The 16081-nt window shown below is 54.8% G+C and overlaps 5 protein-coding genes across 5 annotated transcripts; 4 read left to right on the top strand and 1 right to left on the bottom strand.

Moving 5' to 3' along the window:
* The first annotated feature begins 1968 nt into the window (after nt 1-1968).
* Nucleotides 1969-2698, top strand: C8Q71DRAFT_787908 (uncharacterized protein). Its single transcript, XM_047925190.1, has 2 exons — nt 1969-2380; nt 2434-2698. Exons 1-2 carry the CDS (start codon nt 2243-2245, stop codon nt 2560-2562), a joined length of 267 nt encoding a protein of 88 aa, XP_047773574.1. The 5' UTR covers nt 1969-2242; the 3' UTR covers nt 2563-2698.
* Nucleotides 2699-3555: 857 nt separating this feature from the next.
* C8Q71DRAFT_799531 (EF-hand protein) lies at nt 3556-5416 on the top strand (the record flags this gene model as incomplete). The annotated part of the gene is made up of 5 exons (XM_047925892.1): nt 3556-3568; nt 4772-4915; nt 5031-5096; nt 5170-5317; nt 5365-5416. The coding sequence occupies 5 exons, from the start codon at nt 3556-3558 to the stop codon at nt 5414-5416; spliced, it is 423 nt and encodes a 140-aa protein (XP_047773573.1).
* A 1045-nt stretch (nt 5417-6461) lies between these two features.
* Nucleotides 6462-8579, top strand: C8Q71DRAFT_862789 (uncharacterized protein; the record flags this gene model as incomplete). The annotated part of the gene is made up of 6 exons (XM_047928073.1): nt 6462-6711; nt 6765-6958; nt 7008-7836; nt 7888-8078; nt 8129-8441; nt 8503-8579. 6 exons carry the CDS (start codon nt 6462-6464, stop codon nt 8577-8579), a joined length of 1854 nt encoding a protein of 617 aa, XP_047773572.1.
* A 277-nt stretch (nt 8580-8856) lies between these two features.
* C8Q71DRAFT_383004 (FAD binding domain-containing protein) lies at nt 8857-11257 on the top strand. Its single transcript, XM_047918212.1, has 10 exons — nt 8857-8991; nt 9052-9171; nt 9231-9389; nt 9457-9676; nt 9725-9825; nt 9878-9912; nt 9967-10137; nt 10189-10244; nt 10296-10357; nt 10414-11257. Exons 1-10 carry the CDS (start codon nt 8965-8967, stop codon nt 11176-11178), a joined length of 1716 nt encoding a protein of 571 aa, XP_047773571.1. The 5' UTR covers nt 8857-8964; the 3' UTR covers nt 11179-11257.
* Nucleotides 11258-13246: 1989 nt separating this feature from the next.
* Nucleotides 13247-14217, bottom strand: C8Q71DRAFT_382973 (uncharacterized protein). The gene is made up of 5 exons (XM_047918211.1): nt 14135-14217; nt 13801-13897; nt 13677-13732; nt 13459-13610; nt 13247-13392 (listed from the first exon to the last, which is right to left on the bottom strand). Exons 2-5 carry the CDS (start codon nt 13853-13855, stop codon nt 13341-13343), a joined length of 315 nt encoding a protein of 104 aa, XP_047773570.1. The 5' UTR covers nt 13856-13897; nt 14135-14217; the 3' UTR covers nt 13247-13340.
* Between the last annotated feature and the right edge of the window lie 1864 nt (nt 14218-16081).

The raw sequence follows: 16081 nt of genomic DNA, 5'->3' as shown, positions 1-16081 counted from the left end.
GCCATAGGCTTAGAGGGCTATGCGTCACCTGAAGCCGGGACTGGGACGTGCAGGCGAAGGTTAGTGCACGCACTTTGGTCCGTATGTGGTACATGTACTCATTGACTTGATGTAGCACCGGCTTTGAGTCCTCGACCACGACCGACCATGTATATACCTTTCGACGTCCGGCGAGCGCGGTACAAGGCCGCGTCGGCTGACAAGACTCGCCGCGGCTGCTACTGAGATGGAAAAGTATGTATAGAACGTCATCCGGCGAGCAAGGTACTGCGGCTATGCGGCGTGCTGCGGTCATGGTTCCCGAAGCGTGCAAACATTTTGCGCTCGTTGTGACCATACATCGCGGCTGCCAGCATGTAGCAAGTCCGGCCATCGGCGGCGATGTATGTATCAGTCGTCTTGCGGGCGAGCAGCAGCAGCTAGACAACGGTGAGCAACTTCTATTTGGATATTTGAATGTACTGAACTCACAACGAACGACACAGGCACCACTGAACTCGCCAAAAGTGGACGAAGGGTGGCCGCCGCTCGTCGTTACATCGCGAATGGCAATGTATGTATGGATCGTCGTCCGGCGAGCGGAGTGACGTTGACGGTGCGTAGTCCATATCTGACCGTCCGAACATCGATCGCTGGGACGCGGCCGACGGCGTCGAGGTGTCAGCGCACCGCTGATACTAGCATGAAGCACTCAAAGCCGCACTTCACAACGACCGCCGCGCAATGTTCTTGCCTGCGTTCGGCAATGTATAGACGTATCAACGTCCCGCGAGCGATGTGCCTGTGACAGTGAGTAGGTCTCCGTACATCACATGTTCTGGTGCTGACTGTCGACTCACCAAGGGGATGACCTGGAATCGGGTGGGCAGCACTGCGGCGCTACCCTGTGTCCCGCTGCTGGTTCCCCGAGTCTGCGTTCCACGGTATGTCGTCTCCGATCTCCCTGACGTGCCCGAGCTCACGGTGTTTAGATGTTTCGTGTGGCGAAGGTACGTTTGTGTGCGGGACGAAGACTGATGTCTGCTGGGCACTCACCGGCACATCTGGGGCGGATGTGTGCAAACAGCGCGTCAGCCTCGCTGTCTGCAGTCCTACGTCACTGCGCCGGGCGCGGTGGCACTGAATTCTCGACAGCCACCTTGGGGCACGGCAAGCGCTGTGTAGATGTATCGATGCCCGGCGAGCAGGTTGCGAGCATCGGTAAGTGGTTTCGTCTGTCTTGTATTCATTGTGCTGATTGTTCGTCATTCGTGCGAACTGTCGAACAGCGAGTCCCAACGTGCCTGGCGTATGCAGGTCCAAGGGAGTGTACCTTGTCTAGCCGACGGAGGAGCCAGGGCCCCGCGAGCTATCCTCTACGCACGGTACGTCCATCCACGTCTCACGCGCCCTCCCGCACTGACTTTGCGCGCGCTTCTGCGAATCGCTTGTCCCCGGAGCAAGGCAGATGTTCTGTGACCACGGTGAGTTGCAAGCTTGTACTGCCGGTGATCAACGGAATGCTCCAGCGCAAAGGCGAGCCGCGAGTACTGCTTACTTGGACGCGGGGAGCGATGTTTGAGGAGGCGAAGGCGGCGTTGCCCTGTGAGTCGTGCACTTGTGTTCCACGTTGACTGTCCGCGCGATGTTCATATGCGCGAGGGTAAGTGCATCCATTGAGCTCTACGTACACGCGCTGACGCCGTATCTACGACGCTCTGCAGGGCGGCACAACGTCCGCGTCCGTGCTGCGCGAGGAGGAGACTCACCGGGGATTCTTTGTTTTTGCTGCACATGTACATACCCGGTCCCGTCTTGTGAATGCATGAAATGCACCTGAACCTCATAATCCGCGAGCTCCCTACGGGGAGGGGAATCTATGGCCAAAAAAAACAGCCAAATTTGCGGGACTTGGCGCGCTTTTCGTCTTTTTTGCCTTTCCCCGCCCAATCCTCGCCCTCCGTCGTAAGCACCCGTCACTTTCCTGCGACGATCCCCGCCCCGCCCCCACGCCGCACTCGCACGCGCCCCATCTGGCAGCAGTACGCGCCCGCTCGCCAGCCAGTCCTCCACTTCCGCTACTTCGCCGCCACCGTCTCCATGTACGTCGTTCATTCGCATCCGTCCACCTTCCCATAGCACCGGTCTACCGGGCGTCATTGCCAACCTCAGCACTCACCCGCCCATACCGATCACCGACGTCTTCTTCTGGACACCGCAGGTGGTCGGAGGCAGTGGCTTCATCCTTTCTTCCCTTCTCCTCATGCTCGAGTGCCAGCGCAGATGGTGGCTGCCGAACCTGCGGAGCCTCGGTTGGCACATCGGCGCCTGGAATCTCGTCGGGGCAGTGGGGTTCACGTTGTGCGGTGCGCTGGGATACGCATCGTTGACGTCTTCAAAGGTGCGCCAGTCGACGTGTAGCAGTGATGTGGGACTGAGCTGTGACCGGCCTAGGCAAACTACCAGAGCGTGCTGGCGACCTTCTGGGGTTCGTGGGGGTTCTTGATTGGCAGTGCCCTGCAGCTCCACGAGACGCTATGGAGGGAAGATCCTGATGCCGGCGGAGAGGACGAGGCACAGTGAGCAGGAGAGAACGCCGCCGACTTGCTTCGAAGACGACTTCAGAAGTCTAGCTTCACCTCAATCTGTACATCATCGTCAGACAAGCCGCAGAGTCATGCTCATAAATTACTTACGGCCGAGACTTGTTCGTCAATGACCCGCGCTAGGTGCTCCATGAGTTGATTGAGCGCTTTCAGGATGCTCGCTGTGCAGAAGGGGCACTTGTTCTCGAGGCTGTTCTGCGTCACCAAACTGAGCCCACCGATCTCCGTGTCACCGAGCAGCGCAGTACCGCACGGGCGCGCGCCGACGACCCTCGCCGCGCGCTCCCTGAACTTTGCGACGTCGATCTTGAACGGGAGGTAGCGAGTGTTCGCGCCGGGCTCCTGGTCGCTGCATTTTGGGCAGATGTACACCATCACGCCGTTGCGCGGCGGCTTGAGCACGGGGAGGTCATGTGTGAACTGGCGCAGCGCGATGGCCTTGCACGCCTCGCGGTACTGGATGAGTCGGTAGACAGCCGTGCCCGACATGCGCGCGATGGCCTTGGAGATCGGGGCGTCGTCGCTCGTGTCCGCGGGAGGAAAGTCGTGCTTGAGCGACTCGAGGGCGGCTGCACAGGCCTCCTTCTTCAGATGCAAGCGGAGCGCGAGTCCGTAGGCGGCTATGGGCTCTGACTTGACGTGGCTCTCGAGAACAGACATGCAGAACGCGCGCGCGACTTCTACCTCATACTTTGAGGAGGCGGCCAGCACGTCCTCGACTTCGTCTAGGCTGAGAGACGAAGGTGGGGGGAGCGGCGAGGGATAGCAGAGGCGAAGGAGGTGGCTGAGCGTACGCGAGTCTTCTGTGACTGGCACTACCGGGACATCCAGTTCGTCCGCTCCGCAAACGGGCTCAATGCCGACCATCTGGGTCTGTGGAAGAGAGAACATGGTTGCGAAGAAGGGCGACGCTTCGGAGAGGATGATTTTGTGGACGCGGTGGGCATGGCCGTCCGAAGATCGCAAGACAATGTCGCCGCTCGGTCTGTCGAAGCGGACAAAGCTCTCGTCCGACATTACGGCCTCTTCAGACATGTCGCCTAGACCTCAGCCAAGAGCCGTCGTCGTCCGAGTCGAGAAGGAGTCGAGAACAAGCACAGCGGACAATCGATACTTGAGGGTCGTAACATCAGAAATTACGTTGTGATAGCCTTCACTGACCTTCATCACGGTGTGTATCAATTGCGTCACAGCTTATGTACCAGACAACTCCGATCTAATATGTGATTATGATGGAGCCAGGGAGCCAATCAGAGCCCATACCTTCCAATGTTACTGACCATAACATACATAAATGTTGCCCACTCCGAAGACACCGCGGGCAAACCAGGTTTTTCGGCCTCCAAAGATTGCTCATAGCATCGGTCCCTTATGGGAGCCTATTCGGAGAGCTTGACTGACTCCGAAAATGCCCCCACATTATTCATGTTCGTAGCATGTTCGCCGAAAACACGCGTTTTCGGCCTCCGAACATGCTGCAACGCATCATGTTCGGAGCATGTTCTGACAACATTCGGAGTCCGAATAGGTTCCCATGGATGATGGGGGACCGATGTTAATAGCAATCTTCGGAGTCCGCAAAACCTGGTTTGCCCGCGGTGAGAGGTCTCGAACCTCTGATTAGCCTATGAGAAGGCTGGTTTCGTTAGACACGCTAAAAACATGTCAAAAACGCACCATTTCAATATGATGCTCGGAGTCCAAGTATCATCGGAAGAGGTTCTCGGGAGTCGGCGAACTTGTGAACTTGTGGCGCTCGCCCTTACCGAAATCTAAACTGAAATGAAGTCAGACTCACACAAAATGAAGCTGAAGGGCTAAGCCCAAACACGAAGCTCGAGGATCCTACCCAAGAGACTCTCTTCATACTTAAATTGATTTACACGCGGCGGGGTGATCTTGAAAACGTCCCTCCTCCTCACTGGCAGGCTCAGCGGAGGAGAGTGGTATTAGGCGCCCACAAGTTTAGCAGTGTAGATAGGCGCCCAACGGATTGGTCGTTCTCCTTTCACGAGCCTGTCTACTTTTTCCATCCTCCCTCACGGTCTACGCCTACGCTGAGTTATGGTGAGTGCGTAAAAGCTGGATCAGAAGCACTCACTCAGATTATACCGCCAGAGTGATAACGCAGGTAAGCAGGTCAGTAACCATGAGGCATACGGAGCTAACTTCTTAGGATCACTCAGAATACAAGGAAGCGTTCGCGCTTTTCGACAAGAAGGGAACGGGGGCTGTGCAGCGAGAGGTTTTGGGCGATCTTCTGCGAGCACTCGGCCAGAACCCAACACAGGCAGAGGTCGCGGAGATCATCGCGGGGGCACCACGGGAAGGTGAGAGGACACGTCCTGCCGCCACACAGCAACCGCGTACTGAACCGTGCTGTCTACCTCGTATGTGTATGAACGTCATTGAATCCGCCACGACGCGCTCTCTGCCGACTCCCAGTCGACTACAAGTCGTTTTTGACGATCCTCAACCGGCCAGACGGCTTTAAGCCTGCAGGAACACCAGGTCAGGATCCCTATGACCCGTGGTCGCTGTCCGTCCCGTATACACGACTTACTCTGTTGAATGATGCTCTCAGAGGAGTTCATCCGCGGCTTCCAGGTTTTCGACAAGGAGGGCAACGGCTTCATCGGCGCGGGCGAGCTCCGATACGTCCTCACACAACTGGGCGAGAAGATGTCGGACGAGGAGGTTGACGAATTGCTGAAGGGCGTACCAGTCGGCCCGTACGTTCTGTGATTCCACTACACGTGGCCCCGCTGATATATTGCAGGGACGGAAACGTCAACTACGAGTCTTTCGTACGCACGATCCTCAGCCAGTAACAAGCGGTGTATAGGGATCGGGATGGGCCCTTCGACGTATGGAAATTGTAGTGTCTGCTTTGGAGTATCTCCTTGCTTGAACTTGAGTCCGGTAATAGCTAACAAGTCGCGGTAAAGCGCGGATGTATCATGAATCTCCCATTATACCAGTAGTTCTGATTCCGAGTCGGTCGTACTACACAAAGACGCGCACCACACATGCGTGGTTTAAGTCGACCGCCCTGTAGCCTACTTAGTATGTTGCACAGTACTCGTGCCTCATATCGTCCGCGGTGAGGGGAGTGCATACTATGTTGGTACGTACCGACGCGACAGCTTCAGTAGTCCCGTTCATGCAACAGCCACTTGAACTTCCTCTACGACCGTATGTATACGGTACCGTCCTGATGGTGTACCATGAGTGACACTTCAAATTGGACTCGTTCTGCCCGCTACACTGAAGTCTGACTCCGAAATGAGTACGAAAGACTCGGAGGCAATAACTAATTGATCAAGTGCATACTTACTAGCTACTGGACTTTGACTGGACTTCAACGTGCACCAGTACCCGAATTTCGATCTCAGCCTCCATCTCGACGACCATCCCTTGTAGTAGCAATTGAAGTAATTTAGCACGTAGTCCTATGGCTTGCGATGTTGTACATACCTATAAGTGAGCGCTGTCGCCGTCGAGAATGGGACGCGCGTGCGCTAGTACATACAGTAAGTATGTTTCGGCGGCCGGTGGCTAAATGGACTACTCTTCCTCTTCCTCCTCCTCTTCCTCCTCCCTAGGCCTCAAGCCTGAGTGTGGAGAATCAAGCTCACTAGAACCCACTTTATTCTTTCTGACCTCCTCATGTGATCAGTGCTCTGCCATAACGACATCGTCAACTGGCACCAAACTGGCACCTGAGGTCGTCTCGTTGACTGTGTAAGCAGTCAATGTCGAAAGTGTAACGTGCACAGCACTGACCTGAATGTACTGGACTTGCAGATGCTGGTCTACAGTTGACAGTTGTACATTCGATATAGTTCGTCTCGCTAGGTGAACAGTCTCAGGATCATGTTATTGCAATTCCCCACCGACATTTTCTTGTATACCCTATCCTTCACCTGTGTCCACGACCTCTGCTCGCTGCACCTCGTGTCACGGCAGGTCAAACATCTGATCAGTGACAACGAGGAAAGCATCTATCATCAAGCTGCTGTCCTGCATAGGTTCGCGCCACCCGAGATCTCGCTCGACAAAGTGAAGCGACTCGAGGCACGCAACAGCGCATGGCTCGACGATGTTGGTAGCTGGAAGGAGCTTTGTGAGTGCTTGATCCGTTGAGCGGCGTTCTGCGCTGACCGATATCCACCCCAGGTCGCAGATGGACTGTGATCGAGCGTAACTGGGACGGCGATGGCGCGTTGCTGGAGGGCGGGTACACGTCCGACGATGGCGTGCTGCACTTCAAGGTCGACGAGGAGGAGAGGACCGTGCTGGCTGTGTCACGAAGCGGAGGGATGACTATCCACGCAATGGAGGATAACAGGGTGCTGTGGCGATTCAGCAAGGTACCGTAATCCCCGTTCCAATGGTACCGTGATTCTGATCTCATCCTAGGATTACCTCGTCCGCACGAGGTGCGAGCTATCTGGCGGCTTCCTCGTCTTCCCGAGCAACCATCGCGGCATCGAGGTATGGCGCAGATCGAGTGATGTCTTCTCCGCATCTCCCGACCAACGCGCCATCGCCACGCCCATTTCCGAGCCCTCGTCTTCTGCCGCACTCGCCTTCCAGTTCGCTGAGGCTGCTCTCGTCTCCGCGCACTTCCCGCCGACGTCCCGCGACGGGCTGCGGGGCCAGTACACCCCGCATGCCTACATTGGGCAGCCGTACGTCGACACGGTGCGCATCTTCCGCGTGCGGTCCCCCGTGCTCGCGCTCATGAGCATTCAAGACCGGAATGCGGTGTTGCTCTTCGACCTAGCCAATGGCATGCTCCTCCGGCGCATCAGCTTTGGCATGGAGCGGGTGCTCGGTGCGCCGCAGGGCTTCCGGCCGCCGCCCGTGAGCGACAGGGTCGTCATGGACATCGACGTCTCGGACGCGTGGGTCGTGGTGTGTCTGCATTCTGCTGTCATCGTCGTCCCGCGGGACGGGCATGCGGGCGACGACGGGCAGACGACGCCGACTCTAGTTCTGGCGGAGGACGACCCCCCGCAGCTCCTCCAGGACACGGCTATGCAACTGCAGAAGGTCGATGACGTGCAGGAGTACACCGGCCCTCTTTTCATGCCGCAGACGCCCAGCAGCAGCTTTGCCTGTGTGCCCGGTATAGATGCTATGCAGAAGTTCAGGGTCGTCCCCCCTGCAGAGAGCGTGCAGCTCGCGAATACTCAAGCGTTGGTTCAAGTCGGTGGAAGACACGTTCCGCAATGTTTTGTGGCAGGTACGCACCCGTTCGCTGCACCATCGATACTGATCACTGAGAACTTTACAGCACGATTCTCTCCTGACGGGAGACACTTCGCTGCGGTGACGGTGTTCGGCCTGTTGTACGTTGTACCGGACTTTGCGAGAGTAGCTCGAGGTGCTGCGTCCTTCGAGGACATTGCGAAGCGTGTCTACATGGGCGAATGGCTTCGCGATCTTGTTTGGGAGGGACAACCCAGGAGACTGGCAGTGCAGACGGTATGGTCCTCTCTAACACTCGTCTCCGTGGCACTGACTGGCTGTTGCAGGCATCGGAGGAGATGTATCTAGTGAACCTCGACAGTTTGTACCACTCCCTACATCCGACGTCATCCGCAGCCGCAACCGCGCAAGATCCCTTTGCTGATATGGCTGTGTACCACCTCACGGACTTCAGCAACCCCGACCTCGGATGGGCGCGTGCACGCGGAGTGGCCTTCAGCGGTGTGCAGCTGACCCAGACGATGCTCTGGATGATATGGGACCTCGCGCTGCTCAGGCGCACTGTCACTCAGCAGAGACGTACGGGGAGGAGGAGCAGTTCGCGGGAGAGGGAACGTGGCGGGGGCGGACCGATGCCTTGTAAGCATGCTCTCCGAGTCGGTATGACTCGTCCTACTGATGGCTGACGATCCGTATGTAGCGGAGAACGGGAGTGTGTGTTTCATCAGTTTTACTCCGGGGTTAGAGAGCGAAGGGCGCATCAACGACGCTGCGTAGTGTTCGCGCCAACTTTTCGAAAGTAGAGGCCCTTGCTAGATTTTTGTGCCAACGCTATGTTGAACGCTTCGTTGTTGCCCACGAATAAGTGAGTTCTGCTGCATCAATCCAACCAAATGTACTCCCCGGTTACAATGGATTGGCTACACGCGGCGACTTGATGTTGAGTTGACAGCTGACATCTGATATCAGCGTTGGTGTACTGTTTGTCTTCGCGTCTCGGATTCGAGTCACTTATTGGAGTGTACCCGATATAAATACGTTTACTCCAAACTGGCCGCAAACCTTGATACGAATACTGACTCGTACCCTGCCCCCTGTCTCTCGCAGTCTGACCGTATCTGCTTGATCTGTGACTATCGCACTCAGAATTTAGTGACGAGCCATGTCGTCTCCCGTGTCTGTCTTGATCGTGAGTATCGAACTATTGCTCAGCTTCATCTGTCCTAATAGACAAGGCCATCTCTGTCAGGTCGGCGCTGGCCCAGCGGGGTTGATCGCAGCGATTGCACTATTGAAGAATCATATCCCAATACGGATAATTGAGAAGCGGCCTATCCCTCATGGTGGTGTCCGCGGGACGGCTATACAGGTAAGTTATGTTGATGGTGCACATATCGCTCGTCTTACAACTGATGTATACCATGGTAGCCTCGTACCCTCGAACTCTTCGCTTTCTTGGGAGTCTTGGATGATGTACTCGCTGTGTCCACACCGCCTTTCTTGATGGCGATGCATGGTGTTGGGCGTGAAGTCCTGAAGGAGACAAGATTCGAGGAAGAAGCTGATGAGTCTCCTCACGTTCCTTATGTGAGCGATCTATTCCTGGACTGTCACAGCCTGAGTCAGTGAGTGAAACTGAAGTGTTCCTTCTTAGCCCCGGAGCGTGCACGTTGGCCAACATGTGCTTGAGCGCGTTCTCAGAGAAAACATCGACAAACTGGGAGCTAGAGTCGAGTTTGGTGTGGAGCTTGTGTCATTCGAGCAACATGCAGAGCAGGTCGTCACTGAGCTATCTATATCCACTTCGGAACATACGCCGCCATCGGTCGAGACGCTTGAATGCACGTACATGATTGCAGCTGATGGGGCTAAAGGTCAGTTGAGTGGCAGTAAATGTTCGTCGCTGATGCCTAGGCGAGTAGGTCGGGTCAGAAGAAATCTCGGCTTGTCCTTCCTGGGCGAGACCAAGGAAACTGAGCGCATGTTCACCGCGAATGTTGAAGTGCACGGTCTCGACCGAGCGGTGAGTGAACCTTCTTCGATTCCTCTGCACTGTGAGCTGAGCGACAAATTAGCAATGGCATATGTGGGGTAGCTTCAGTTCTGCTGGGTACGTTTGGATCACATCATGAGGAACTTCCAGCCCTTACGTTATGATCTACAGCTTCGGACTCAAGCCTATCAGCCCCGAGCCGCTGTTTCAGGTTCAAGCACTCGGTCCGGATCTACCCACCGACCTCCCGCGGGACACCAAAGGAGTCCAGGAGCTCTTCAATAGCATCAGTGGCGCCAAGGACATTGAACTGTTAAACGCATCATGGACGTCGGAATGGAGGTATGACTATATATCTGCTCGAGACAACGGGTCTGAATGTTGCATGTAAAGGGCGAATATTCGACTGGCGAATGCGTTATCGGTCGGCCGAGTGTTTTTGTCGGGTGGTGAGAAATCAAGTCTGATCGTCGTTGACCTGGCTCATGTGTATGGTCTAGACGCCGCACATTCGCATTCGCCAGCAGGTGGTCAGGGGGAGAATACTGCGATGCAAGATTCGGTATGTGCATGCTTCACTGCCATGTGCCCGACCCTGTTGACATGCGCTCATGGCAGCTCAATATCGCTTGGAAACTAGCCCTTGCTCTACAAGGCGTTGCGGCACCCTCACTCCTGGACACTTATCAGGTTGAACGCATGCCAGTCATCGCCGAAATGCTCAGTCTTTCGACCGAATTGCACACGCTCGCTTTTCACCGCATACGCACTTCTACCCTTGACCCCGAGAAGCCTCAGGATCCGGAAACCCAGGAAATCATGCATCGCCCTCGGCGATTGCTGCAGCTCGGGGTCAACTATAGGTGGAGCCCCATCGTGATTGGTGATCATGGTGATGACACCAACACCGAGAAGGATCCCTACGGACAAGGCTCAGCAACTCTTCGTGCAGGCGACCGTGCTCCAGACGCAAGGCCGCTACTGGACATTACCGGCGCTGACAATGACATTCACTCGACACGACCAGTGTCGTTGCATTCCACCTTCACCGTAGATCGCCATACCATCCTGATATTCCCTCCCACCTCAGGCGTGGTCAACACGATCGAATTCGCAGCACTGCAGCAAATTGTCGCTCGCATGGCCACTGTAACCATGATTCTCGCAGAAGCCCTCGAATTCGAAGGACACAACTGTCGAACTCTCGTTGACGTGGAAAGGACCGCCTATTTGGGATACAATGTTCCAGAATCGACGGGGGCCTTCGTTGTCGTCAGACCAGACGGTATCATAGGAGCATATGGGCGGGATATGGGAATTGTCTTCCAGTACTTCGCTACAATGACCGGCCATTCGTCCCGTCTAGGAGCACGCGAGAGTTGAGATGGGCATTCTGTGTCGCATACTACGTCGCATACCACGAGAGAAGTAGAACAGTCGTGTATGTGATCCGTTTGTAGAACTGTGGATGACTAGCTCTCATTGTAAGAGCTCGACTGAGCACCCTACGCCCTGATGTGACGATAGGTCTCCGCCCTTAATCACTGCTCCAGAAGCATGCAGGTGACGGATGAAGAGTCAATCAGGCTATCGCGGACGAAGGAGAAACCAGTGCAGACTAATGTGTACTTGAGTGCAGTGCCCACTGGCATGACGTTCAGTGTGCACAGTGTCATCTTCTGAACTGCCCTCAATTGCAGGCGACACCACACTATGATGGCGCGTTACAGAGCCTCGATGCAAGCGAGCAGTAGCTTTTCCGGGGCTCTTTGGAGGGAGAAAAGGCGAGGTCCGGTGTCCACCAGCTATCCTTGAGCGTGTCATCGGCGCTTCACCTCGGGCCTCTCGGAGGGTTCACAGATACATCATGATCTGATTCGCATTTCCGCCGCTCTCAAGCTGTTGACCACGAAACTGCGAAGCCCGGCCATCAAGGCTAAGCATGATGTCCTGGCCAACCACATGAGACTCACCGAACCATGTATTTGACCGGGTGACACGGTATGGAAAGTCATCTATGTGGGCCGGGCCCTGGCTCCTTGATGTCCTTCGAAAGCTTGGGAACTTCACGATGTCCTCATGTTCAAGTTCTCGTTCGACGGTGTGTTCGGAGATGTCTATCATTATATGTATCAGTAAGTATAGGCGACCCCGTCTCGGCATAATCCGCGAATCTGATTGAGGATGGCACTGGCAGAGGCAGAAAACCTTGTTGGAATCGGGAAAGCAAGCGCGTTCGTCATCCTGCGAGCCCGTAGCATTCGTCAGCAGAGAGGGCCGGTGGGGATTGAGCGCAGTAATTTGTCTACTTAGGCCTTCGATAATACCGACCGATCACTCCCTGTGGTCAGCGGCGAAGTCTTCAGCATTCCGAAGACAGAATGAATGGCCATTCGAGGCGCCATTATGTGGATAGAGTTGGATTGTACCACCAAGTGCAGGGGCGTCTTCCCGGCATCGGCTGACGTTCTCAGGACAGTTGCGTTCCTGAAAGACAAACTTGAAGTATGCTCAGCAAGCAAATACGACACGCGCCTACTGTAGACTGGCACTCACGGAGATGGACCAGTCTCCAATTCGCAGCACTAGTCCGTCCGTAATGGCCCTTCAATTACATACGAGATCCAAGAATTTGTTACTGACGAACGAGGAAATAATGGACCATTGCTCACTGTCGGGCATCACATGAACCTATGAACACGAACTCCACCATTTGGCGCGACAAAATGTGACACGCACCTTCGAGTACGATGCTTCTGGCAGTGAGCAAAGTATGCAACACCAGACATGTTGCCGACGGACGGACCTTGAACACTGACCACATTCGACAGGGGGGCCGGTCCGATATCGACTTTAGACCAGACTGTTGTAAGTTCTTGCTTGTCGGAACGGAATATGGAGGCCCCGTACCTCTTCCCACAATCATAGGTATCGAATGACAGCGCGTCGTCGCAATGTGCACACCACGCAAGTATTTGCAGTATTCCATTCTTGCGTCAAACCATGAACGCCGCTTTGGTGAGGGAAATTATTTTGTCCCGAGATGAGTCGCGAGCAGAGTAAATATAGCTGTGAGAGCCGGTCTATTGAAGCCAGTGCCGGCTACAGACCACACAGTCAGAACCTGACAGGCCTAGAAGCACAATGAGCTCACGCCGACTATGGAAGCAAGCACTCATTTCCACTTACCGTGCATGCCTACTGATTCTGAAGCCCACCGACAGCCACAGATGTTCTGACGCTTACTCCGCGAAGTAGGCGTGTCGCTACCCCATGTTGTTCGAATCATGCGTTGGAAATCTCAACGTGGATTCCACACCGTACCGAGAGCCTGCACAGAAAAAAGAAGGGACCGGGCTATGAGCACGTAATGCGAAGGCTGCAGCACCACGACGAGGCTATAAATACAACTTCTGGCAGGCTGCATGAGTATATTCTCGTTGCTCACCGGCATCCTACTGTGGCCAGTGGGCCCGGCCGAACATCTAGAAGATGCTTTTGCCGCCAAGTGATAAGTGGCCAATCCTCAGGAGAGTCACCGAAGCCTATCCTTCCTGAGTAGATACGGTGCCCTTCCGACTTCGAACGCACGTGTGGCTTGTGGGAGGAAGTTGAGTTACACGTCAGTGATATTAAGTAGAAGGCACATAAAATGAAAGCTACCATGAGTGAGGAGCATCCGCTGCCGTCAGGTTGCCGGCCCGTCCCGAAGCATGTATCCCGCGAGTCTCAACTTGAAGGTGACACTGATGCAGCGACGAAAGCATTGCATTGGACCAGAGAGTCTTGGCTTGGCAATTTCGTCTTGGAAAGTACTTCAGCATCGTGTAGTGCAGTCAACTATCATAGATGCAGTTCGGGTCGTAAGCAAGCAAACCTACTACAAGCATCCGCATGTCGAAGATAGGGCACGTCAACAATGTGTGCCACGGAGACCCTGTGCAGAAGTGAGCATGTTTTATGAATGACGTAACACGATGGTCGAATATCACGACTACAGCATACTCGGCCACAAGGCTGCTTGTTGCGACCATAGCAGTAAGCGAACACCCGCGCTCATTTCCGGGAACGCGAGAAGGCTAGATGGATCTTCGTATCAGTGCTGCTGTGATTGCGATATGTTGCGATGATCAAATCGACCGTAATGAAGAGCGTTGTAGATGGCCGGTTATCCAGGTTATCCACCCCGGCGAACTCTCGCATTTGGCATGTTCGTGACGGTCGTCCACCTGAGCCTCCGTGGTACAGCGAGCCGGCGATTACATCACGGCATGAGGTACTTGGTGCACAGACACCTTCGCGAAGACACCCGGAGACAATCCGTCTGAGAGATGCGTACCTTAAACTGTGCATTTGCATTTGGTGAACGTGCGCGCGCAATTGACATTGGGATTTGAGTTGGTTCAAGGTTTTCAGCTAGCGTACGGGCTTCGGACGCTAGCGATTGAATGCAAGCGTCCGGTCCCGAGACCAAGGACTTGGGGCCCAAGTACGCCTGTGCGACGGAGAAGGCCGGATTGAGTGGACAGCCGCGTGGAAGGCGAACGATCCTGAACGGGTTGGTGTGGGAGTGAATGTGGTTGTGAAGGGATAGGGCACCTTCCTCTTCGTCAGCAGGATCTGCGCAACGCCTTCGTGAGTTGCCATTGTAGATGGAGAAGGTCATGCGCGCTCCGCATGCAACACTGTACCCGACGTGCGGGAGCAGGCAAGACAGCGATTTGTCTCATCCACTGTGCTTCAACTCGCCTCCGGGACGAACGTCACTGCGAAGTGGCAGGCGTGAGGTTTGCGGCGATGAGCGGCGAAAGACACGGTAAGTACGGGTAGTACGGGTATCAGAAAAAAGAAGTCTTGCCGGGAATTCAAGGGATATCTACGCCGGGTTGTAGAAGTCACGCCAGGCCATCTGGGTGAGCATGCCGCAGTGATTCGCCCGAAATAGATACGAGGTCGGTCAGCGGCATTGTGGCGCACCGTGACGGTGCCACCTCTGCACGTCGGCTCAGCCGCCCGACCCGGCATACGCCTCGTTTCTGCTCCGTAAGAAAGGGTTCAGGATAGATGAGATGAGGAGAAGGGATGGTATGTCGTGCCTGAGACGTACTTCAGTTGTCAAATCCAGTAATATATACTGGATATAGGACTATGTGAGTATCTCTTTGTGGTCAGCAACGGAGGCTAGAGCCTCTATGGAACTCTGGAAATCCGGCTGCCATTCGTCGTCGTGTGCTAGGTGTTTCTGGCCAGGATTGAGTTCTCAATTACTATTCACGGGGAATGACAATTCTCCTGTGCCGCTCACAAGAATTGAGTCGCCGCAAATGCATGTCGGACCAGGCTTACCCGTTCAGTCCAATGCGCCTCTCTCAACCCGCCGGAAGACCAGACGTCCTGCGGCTCGTCACAACGGATGTTTTGGTTTTCCAGAGATGTTAGATTGTTTCCCAGATACAACCTATGCTGAGATGGACAGACTGGTAGCAGAGCCGAAGTTGGGTGACGGTGTCGACTTTGTATTGAAATTTGACGTGGACGTTTAATTTGTATTGTCCCGCAATGCCAAAACGGAATGTGTGAGTACTGTGATTACTATATTCGGCCGGCTAGTCGGCAGGTATGGTTAGCATGCTCGGCCACTCGAGCATCAAGCTTCACCGCTCACATTGAGTACCTCAGTAGGTAGCTGGCACTAGTGCGAATACGACAGTGCAAACCTTATATGAATTCATGCACTATGTATGTCGTGAGCTGACGTGAGCAATCGGCTGGGTGGCTGGGCAGGTAGGGCGGCTGAGATTTCAGCCCGATATAGTACATACAGTACATAATATTCATATATTCCTTGCAGGCGCAGGGCGCTAAACCAGCGTTACCACTTTTCCTCAACTTCCACCTGCTTGCATCGTAGAGTTGCACCAGAGTTGACTGGACAAGCTCATGCAATCGGAGAGACGCTCCGCTAATTTACTGACTCCATTTGAAAGTGGTTTTGACGCAGGTAGGTGAACCAGCCCTCTGAGCGTGACGTCGAGATCTGAGCAGGACGCAAGTGCAAAGCAGGTTCATTAATGATTGTAGACACGTTCTCAATCAACTTCAGCCTGCTACGCCAATGATGGGATCATCGACAGGCGATGTTCGTCAGTGCCCGCTAGGTTCTCGCGCATCGGCCTGGGAATCTCAGAGAGGATGCCGGCACACTCTATTCGCTCGGTGCGATGCGCGCGAGGAGATCGAACAGGCTTCATGAACATGGTCGCTGTCAACCCTGCGCTGATTTCCT

Source organism: Rhodofomes roseus, assembly GCF_022264815.1.
Source record: "Rhodofomes roseus strain CIRM-BRFM 1785 chromosome Unknown C8Q71scaffold_33, whole genome shotgun sequence".
Classification (NCBI taxonomy): domain Eukaryota; kingdom Fungi; phylum Basidiomycota; class Agaricomycetes; order Polyporales; family Fomitopsidaceae; genus Rhodofomes; species Rhodofomes roseus.
This window is presented reverse-complemented; position numbering and strand designations above follow the sequence as displayed.